This window comes from Aythya fuligula, chromosome 3, assembly GCF_009819795.1.
Source record: "Aythya fuligula isolate bAytFul2 chromosome 3, bAytFul2.pri, whole genome shotgun sequence".
Classification (NCBI taxonomy): domain Eukaryota; kingdom Metazoa; phylum Chordata; class Aves; order Anseriformes; family Anatidae; genus Aythya; species Aythya fuligula.
Window position 1 is genome coordinate 112,903,928 of NC_045561.1, and position 8,782 is coordinate 112,912,709.

Below are 8,782 nucleotides of genomic sequence, written 5' to 3' on the forward strand. Positions count from 1 at the left end.
AGAGTATTTGAGCAGGGAGGGCTGAACCAGATGACCTCCAGAGATCCCTTCTGACCTCAGCCGTTCTGTGGTTTTATAGGATCCAGCAAGAACACTTTTTTCTTTTTTTTTTCTTTTTTTTTTTCATTAAGACATTTAATCTTTGTGCTGATAACAATGAATGATCTGCCTTGCATATACGCATAATTACCATTCTCAGTGGTAGTGAAATTAAAGTGGTCATTTCTCATTCTGTGTGCTAAATTTCATACCATAAGGGAATTAAGAACCTGAGCTAAACAGAGATGTGTTTTGCCAGAGAGAAGAATCAACCTAGTTACACAGCCCCAGGCATCATTTGAGGCAGCACTCATTTACCCTGACATTTTGTTCATTCCTCAGTTCAGTTTGATGATGCTAACCCACGTTGCCATTTTGATTAGGACTTGATAACTTATATCACAAGGTATAGAAGAGTCTATAGAATAAGGAACATGAAAGTGTCATGGGACAGCTCATGCAGAAAGATGCTTTACTTGAGCACAAGACGGTATTAATATGAGATATGGATTGATATACCTGCTAAATCTTAAGAAATCTGAGGTTTGTAACTTACCTGAAGCCAAGGTTTGAGAAATTGAAGTTTCAGAAGTTTCCAGGTGTCACAAAAGTGACTCAGGATGTTCCGCAAGCAAGTAGGAAACTGGACTCAAGGGTAGATTTACAGTTTGTACAAAAAGTTTAGACATTTCCATGACAGCCCTCCTGAATCAGGGACACGAGGAGAAACACGCATGCTAAAATGTGTAGTATCTTACACACAGTTTGCAATAAAACACCATGCAAACACATCTAACCATATCGTTAAACCAATCCCAACTCCACAAATCACCTTCCCACATTTTCACGCACAGCAGAGCTCCTGGCACAGGTCTTCAGCTGGCTCCAGTCCTCCGTTTGTGTCTCTCCGAGACCTTGCTCTGCCCCAGAGTTGAAGCTTTCACAAAACAACACTTTCGGTGTTTTGTCATGATACCATTTTGTTGCTCCTTGCACATCCTACTAAAGGGATCACAGCCCAGAGTGGTCAGCCCTCCACTCTCACACAGGTTCACAGCTACATGCCCACTCATCAGTGGGGGAACTGTTCTATGACAAGGGTCATCAATCCAAGCCAGGAACTAAACTGATCATTCTGCAACTCTGCCCAGGGGTATCCGCCATCAATTATTTGAGCTAAGCCTCCTAAAAATCAGATTTTATGCTCCTGTTTAACTTAGACCTATTTATGTATGCACAACAGCCCCAAGGTAGCAACATCCATTGTCAGTCAGCCGTAAATCACCCAGTGCCAAGCAAATAATAATAATTTTAAAAGTGTTCACAGAGTTATAGCAACGTGGCTTATGAAGTGCAAAATTCTCATAATAAATTGCTCACAAGTAGATAACCTTACTGTAAGGAGGGGCACATCTTCATTTCACAAAAATTAAGATAGCTGGCATACGGAAAAAAAAAAATCATTAGCTCCTAATCTGAATTAAATTAGTTGGAGGTAGTGGTTATGTCTGTAAATCCTCCCCTAGTAGAGTGATCCAAAATTTAAAAAGCAGATTAGGTATTGAGAAATATTTATCTTGTGATTAAGTATAAAGCAAGCAAGTACTTAGTCTGGTATTCCTTCTACACAGAACAACTAGAGAGGCTTTTAATCTCTCATAGGAGAATGGAGATAATTACCACGTTTCATTAAGAGTATCAGGTCAGTTGCTTGTAAGCAGAAGAACCAAGAGTTTATGTGGCGAGTCAGTGGAAAGAGCACTGCTGGCAATCCAGCTGACAAGCCGGCAAGAGAAAGCACTGCATAACTGCATTGTGTAATGGAGAAACTCTACCTTGGAAAAATACAGGACATGAAAGTGCACAGGGAAAAGATCTTTGACTTCATTTTCTTTCTCTAAAGCTGCAGAATATCTGGCAACTAATGAAATATGAGACAAGTTCTCAACTTGGAGATTAGAACTTGGCTCTGTAATGTTCTTATCCACTTTCCCCAATGACCTGGATAAACAACATTTGAATGTCTTTTGAGAAGCAGTGAATACAAAAATATAGAAATAAATCTCCTGCATTTCTTTTTTTTTAAAATTATTATTTATTAAAAAGATGTGAAAGTTGAAAAAGAGATTTGCAACTGAGCACTAAACACTTTTATTATATGCTTCAGATTTAAAGAGGATTTAACTACAAAATGAATGTTAGTTTAACAGGTTCTGCTTTCACCAATTTACAGATGCAATATAAAAGTCAAACTATAATGGGTTACCTTACTACATAAAAATACACAGATAAAACTCAAGTTCCACCTCCCTCCCTTCTCCTAAGGCAGTATATATCAATATTAGAAGCCATCACAGGTCAGAAAGATAAATACGTTTCTTGACCAATATTGATTATTGATCACTTATATCATTAGAATCCCAGAATGTAGATACAGATTTATGTTCAGCGGTCAAAACAGTAAAGCCATTAGGAACAAAGTGCCATTTCTGTGATCAGCATCCCACTGCTCTACTGAGTACACCGGCATACATCATTTTGCTTCAAAAGGAGACACCATAGATTTTGGTCTCTTAAAGGAAGTCCACCTTCTCATGTATCTTTTCAATGAGGGTTAACATGTTCTTCATATCAGCTGACTGCTGAATAGTATTCATATCCTTTAGAAGGCCCTTCTGATTTGTTATCTTCAAAATTTCTTCCTAAAAGGAAAGAAATAAAAGACAACATAAATTAAAAAAATGATTATATTGAGTCCAACAGGAGTTTCACTTCATCAGACATTCATGCAGACTAACTGTATTTCGATTCAGTTAAAAATAAGATATTTAAAGGCACAGAAGGAACTCTGTTTCATTCTATCAGAGTTACAGAGATATAATTCAGAAATGATTATGTACTCTCTGGGACCATAGGGCTCATAAGAAAAGACAAGTGTTTCTTTAAGTGGCATGTTTTCTAGGGTTTTGTTCTGTTTTTAAAACACAAGCTCATTATATAGCCCTGAATGAAGAGAGGGAAAAAAAAAAAAAGGAAAAACTTTCAGATAAATTGCCCTCTCTGACACTGTTTAAGTAATAAAAGGACTTTCTGTTGTCTTGCTTATCATCATCAAGCTGCCTCTGAAAACACATTCCATGCTCACCTGCAAAGTGGGTGCCTGTAAACTGCGCTTGGGGAGTTCTGGAAGGCGGAGTGCCCCAGTGCCACCTTCCTGGAACACCTAGAAAGAAAAAATAAATAAAGCTGAACTTTCAGTTTGCAACTGAAGTTGAAAAAATGAAAAGACATTCTCAAAGGCAGATGAGTCCTTCTTTATACAACACTCTCTGCAGAAACAGCTCATGTGTACTAGCTCTTGAAGCACCTTCTCCTTCGAGGAATGCAGCAAGACCTAGTGCCAATACCTTCTGGGCCTTTTTTTCATCTTCCTCTAACTGTCTCTTGAGCGTCTGGATTTTGTTCTGCAGTCTATTTATAGTTCCTTCAATGTGTTCTGCTGATCGCTCGGCTTCAGTTATTTCTTCCTAAGATAAAATATAAACAAATACAGAACAAAACCTGCTTTAGAAATCATGAGTCTTTTGTGTGCCTACACAAACAGTCCTGAAGAATGGAAAAAAAACATAACAAGAAATACACAAAATTAACTTAAAGAATTAACATCGGTTCCATCTCCTGATAGTACTTTAGGACGCATTGAGAGCTTAGTGTCTCTTCTCCACAGCATCAGCCAAGTCACTGAAAAAAAGAAAAAAAAATACTCTGCTCTGTAGCTAAAGTGGATGATGGTAAACACTGGACTACTCTTCCACAAAAGTACAGGCATAGCCAGCAGTCCTTCTAATAAAAAGTTACAATGCACTGAGGAGCAGCATCACAACACCTATTTTCTTCCTTTCCATGTCTTTCATACCTGCAGTTGTATCAAAGTCTCTTCATTTGCCTCAAGCATTTGTTTCTCTGCCAGCTGAAGGCTCAGGATATTCTTCAGCTCACCCAGCTTCCCTGGGGGCACCTTTAAGGTCTTGAAAAGTCTCAGCATCCTTTATAAAAGACAAAGCAAGCATGACTTGTTTGCAGTTCTTCAGGAAAAAAAAAAAAAAATACTAATGAATTATCTGGGGAGAAACTAAACTCAGTTTAACCAATTGTTGTCAGTGAGGTAAAAGTATCAAGACAGGAAGAAAAGCTGTCCCAGTTTCTTTTCCAATATGGAATTCCAAAATTCACTAATTGAAGGTTAGCAAACATGATGCCTGTCTACAAAAAGCGCAAGAAGGAGGATCCAGGGAATTACGGGCCTGTCAGTTGTTTACTGTAGGAAACAATGTCAAATACTTTGCTAAAGTCCAAGTATCTTCTTGTTATATACATCAAACTGTCACAGTCTACACACATTTGATATGGAGGTGCAGGAGGAGTTCGGCAACTCAGAAATCAGACTGGACACATCACAAATGAAGCATAAAAAAAGAAAACAAGTTACAAAAAACTAGCTGCTTGTGTTCACATCTTGATATACTGGAAGACCAAAGAAAGCAGCATACAGGTTTAGGCCCACTGTTGATAAGGGTATGGTATACCAACCCATACGGACACCAAAATTCTCAGCCACAAACAATCGTTCCCTTAGTGACATAAAAAGACTCCAAGCTATGGCCTACATTTTTTTTTCCCTTTGACTTCTCTTTGAATTAACTTTAACAATCACAAAATGAATTAGAATTTCACAGAATCACAGAATCACAGAATTTCTAGGTTGGAAGAGACCTCAAGATCATCGAGTCCAACCTCTACCTAACGCTAACAATCCCCACTAAACCATATCCCTAAGCTCTACGTCTAAACATCTTTTAAAGACTTCCAGGGATGGTGACTCCACCACTTCTCTGGGCAGCCTGTTCCAGTGTCCAACAACCCTTTCAGTAAAGAAGTTCTTCCTAACATCTAACCTAAAACTCCCCTGGCGCAACTTTAGCCCATTCCCCCTCGTCCTGTCACCAGGCACATGGGAGAACAGGCCAACCCCCACCACGCTACAGCCTCCTTTAAGGTATCTCTAGAGAGCGGTAAGGTCACCCCTGAGCCTCCTTTTCTCCAGGCTGAACAAGCCCAGCTCCCTCAGCCGCTCCTCATAGGACTTGTTCTCCAGGCCCCTCACCAGCTTCGTCGCCCTTCTCTGGACCCGCTCAAGCACCTCCATGTTAAGAAAATTTAGCTCACTGCTCCTGCCTCTATCATAAAACGATGATAACAAAATAGCTGCCAACAAACGTAAACCCTACTAAGTAAGTATAAAGCTTATTAAAGGAGCTGTTAAGAATCTTAATCCTCCTTAGTCCTGCTACTTCTGTAGAAGTAGCTAAAATGGGTCTGGATACTTTCAACAACACTTGCTTGTCCACTGTCAAAATATCTCCCTCTTTGACTTTGCATCCAATTTCCCTTCCAAGTTTTCCTAAGTGTGATGCTCCCAGGAGCAATCCTCCAACTATGGCACAGAACAACTGGGTAAACCAAATTCCCTTTTCTCTCCAAATTATGATTTCTTACCTCTCTTTCAACAAGTTCAGGTGTTTCTGAACATCTCCTTTTTTCCCACTTTGTTGGCACAAAATAGATCTAGAAAGAAAATAAAGGCAAAGTTTTTTTTTTTTAAATCAGAAAACCCGCAAGCACAGAAGACATCAAGTCAAGTAAACATAGTCAGAACTTCTCTAGCTGAAAGTTTCCAGTTTCACACAAAGTTATATCACACATTCTTCAAAAGAAAAGGACTTGTGGGTACTGGTCAACAGCCAGCTGAACATGAGCCAGCAACGTGCCCAGAATGACATCCTGACCTGCATCAGAAACAGTGCAGGAAGCAATTGCTCCTCTATGCTCAGCACTGGTGAGACTGTGCCTCGAGCACTGAGTCAGCTTTTCTGACTTGGGCAATGTCATGATTTTTACTTTATTTCCTGGGGAATAAAGAACAGAAGCACCAGGATATTTGGCACTTACAGTATTCCTGAGTCCATTACACTTTCCAGAAACTTCCTGCTGCTCTCTGAGAGAGTCTGCCAAGATTCTGTTTTAGCACTGGTTAGCTTCACTTTTTTTGAATGGCCTCTTTCACCTGAGAACACAAAGAAAGGAAAAGATACAATTTGTTGAAGCAGCTTTGTTACAACTCAGTCATGCAGTAGTCGAAGATGCAGTGGTTCATATTTTTCCCATCTCACAAAAACATCAGATCAAATCCATCCATATTAGGTGGTGTTTTTATTTGCAAGTGACAATTTCTTTAAAAAGCACAAAATATAAAAGGTTCTTTTCTACAGCAGCTTCCATTATAACCAGATACTTTTCCAAAACTGCTGGAGATACAAACAAGACAAGGCCCCTGCTGTGTTGATTCTCTCACTTGTGTAAATTCACGTTTTATTTTTTTAATTTCATTCTGGCTTTCCTCACTTCTGCATTTGATGCAATATAAGTCTGTCTGGTCTGTTAACCTTCTGTCTTCAGACCAAGACACATGAGGTAGAAGTTAAAACATCCCAAGTGTTATAGTGGAACTTCACGTGAGAAGAACAGGATTTATACTTTTGTTTGTATGATTAATACCTGCATATACAACGTATAACATGAATGCATACTAAGACCGTACTACAAATACGAACTGTTACTGTTCAGAAAGAAAACCCTGAAACTCATTTCAGTGATGTATCTTAGACATCTACAGTTTCAATATATCAGGTACTGATAGCACTGTTATTTGTGAGAGATAAAAATAAGGAAAGAACAGAATCTTACCTGCAGGAGAATAACCTTCATCTTCGTTATTTTTCCTTTTGACTGTCTGAGTGTCTCCCTGAAAAGAAAGATTTACTACAAATGTTGCAATTTTGAGACATTCTCTGCTGTGCAACCATTTATTTACTAGCATTAACCCACCATAAAAAGCATGTGAAAGCACTTCAACGCTTGACATTCAGCTGCTACTATTGACTACAGAAAAGGCTTTCTGAACTGTGACACTGTAATTCATCTCAAGCAGGTTAAGGAAAGTGATTCCTTCTTCTTAGTTTCTCCCATTCCAAGAATAGGCCATGAAATAAAAAATACACAAGATGTTTGCCTAGCGAGCACTGAGCTCACACTGCTCATATGGTAAGCTGTTAAGCAAACTCTTTCCAACAGTAAGCGGCCCAGGCCAATCCTGAGATATGGAGAGAATAGTTTCCAGGACTGAAAAAATGTCACCCAAGCCAAAGGAACTTAGATTTCATCACTCTGTTCAAATAGAGGCTATGCAGGGCTTCAAAACTACAGCCAGCTTGTCTTCTTGTTAGCCATCAGGTAACACTTCCCTCTGTTGACCAAACACATGGTAGCACACACCTGCTCCCTGGTTTCCACAGTTCCTAGTTATGGCAGGGGGGCTGTATTATGGTTTTGGCTGGGACAGTGTTAGTTTTCTTCCCAGCAGCTTATATAGCACCATATTTTAAATTTGTGACCGAGACATTGCAGATAACACTGGGTTTTAGCTGTTCTTGAAGACTGGTTACACAGCACCAATGCTTTTTCTTCTTCTCACACTGCCCTGCCAGCAAGGCTGGGGGTACGCAAGAGGCTGGGAGGGGACACAGCCAGGACAGATGACTCCAGCTGACCAAATAGGTAATCCATACCACATGACATTATGCTCAGCAGTAATAGCTGGGGGAAATAAGATGGGGTGCGTGAGGGTATGGCATTTGTCTTACCAAGAAACTCTTATGCATGATGGAGCTGTCCTGGAAACAGCTCAACATCTGCTGGCCAATGGGAAGCTGTGAGTGAATTCCTTATTTTGCTTTGTTTGGGTGCTTAGCTTTTGCTTTACCTTTTACCCTATATTTATCTCAACTCACAAGTTTTCCTGTTTTCACCTTTATATCATCCCCATCCCACTGTGGGGGAATGAGCAAGCAGCTGTGTGTGGCTGAGCTGCCTACCAAGGTTAAACCACAATGGTCTCAAAGGAACTGTCCACACTGGACGTTTCTTCAAGAGGACTGCCTTTAATGAAAGGTATGAAATATACAAAATCCAGCAGAAAAATGGGTAAATGTTCATCTTTCTTTCATGGGTTATTTTTTAACTTATTTGGCCCAGAAGAATGATTACCTTTCTTTTTTGAGCTCGTTTTCTTTTTTCTCCACCCGTTTCCTTTTTTTTGCTGGTAGGTTTTCTTGCTGTTCCCTCATTAGCAATCTCCCCCCTTTTACTGGAAGATGCAGGGTGATGTTTCATTGTCTGTAAACCAAACAGCAAAGGAGGAAACAAAGAACCCAGCAATTATAATCCATCCGATACAAAGTGCACGTTAACAAGCAAAAGGAAAGAAATGCCAGGATACATGTATACAGGATGCATGTAGCGCACTACAACTCCCAGCATGCAACGCGGCGAGCCCCAACAGCGCAACAGGCGCTCCGGCCGAAAAGCCTGCTGGGAGTTGTAGTCCTTACAACCAACACGGCCTTCCCCCAACCCCCTGCTCCTAGCGGCCAACACAGCGGCAGCCCCCACAACAACTCCCCGCGCACAGACTCACCCCGCCGCTGTCGCCTCCTCACGGCTCCCACCAGCTCCGCCTCCCAGCGACGAGCCTTTACCGACTCGTTTTACCCGCGCAACCGACGGCATGCGCATAGCGAAGAGGGGAGGGGAAGGGGCGGGTGAGGCGCATGCGCAGTGCGCGTGT

The 8,782-nt window shown here is 40.7% G+C and overlaps 1 protein-coding gene across 1 annotated transcript; it reads right to left on the reverse strand.

Moving 5' to 3' along the window:
• Positions 1-2,166: 2,166 nt before the first annotated feature.
• On the reverse strand, positions 2,167-8,722 carry LOC116487604 (centromere protein Q-like). Its single transcript, XM_032184642.1, has 9 exons — positions 8,633-8,722; positions 8,203-8,331; positions 6,844-6,901; positions 6,049-6,163; positions 5,596-5,664; positions 3,956-4,085; positions 3,447-3,566; positions 3,185-3,262; positions 2,167-2,741 (listed from the first exon to the last, which is right to left on the reverse strand). Exons 2-9 carry the CDS (start codon positions 8,326-8,328, stop codon positions 2,613-2,615), a joined length of 825 nt encoding a protein of 274 aa, XP_032040533.1. The 5' UTR covers positions 8,329-8,331; positions 8,633-8,722; the 3' UTR covers positions 2,167-2,612.
• Between the last annotated feature and the right edge of the window lie 60 nt (positions 8,723-8,782).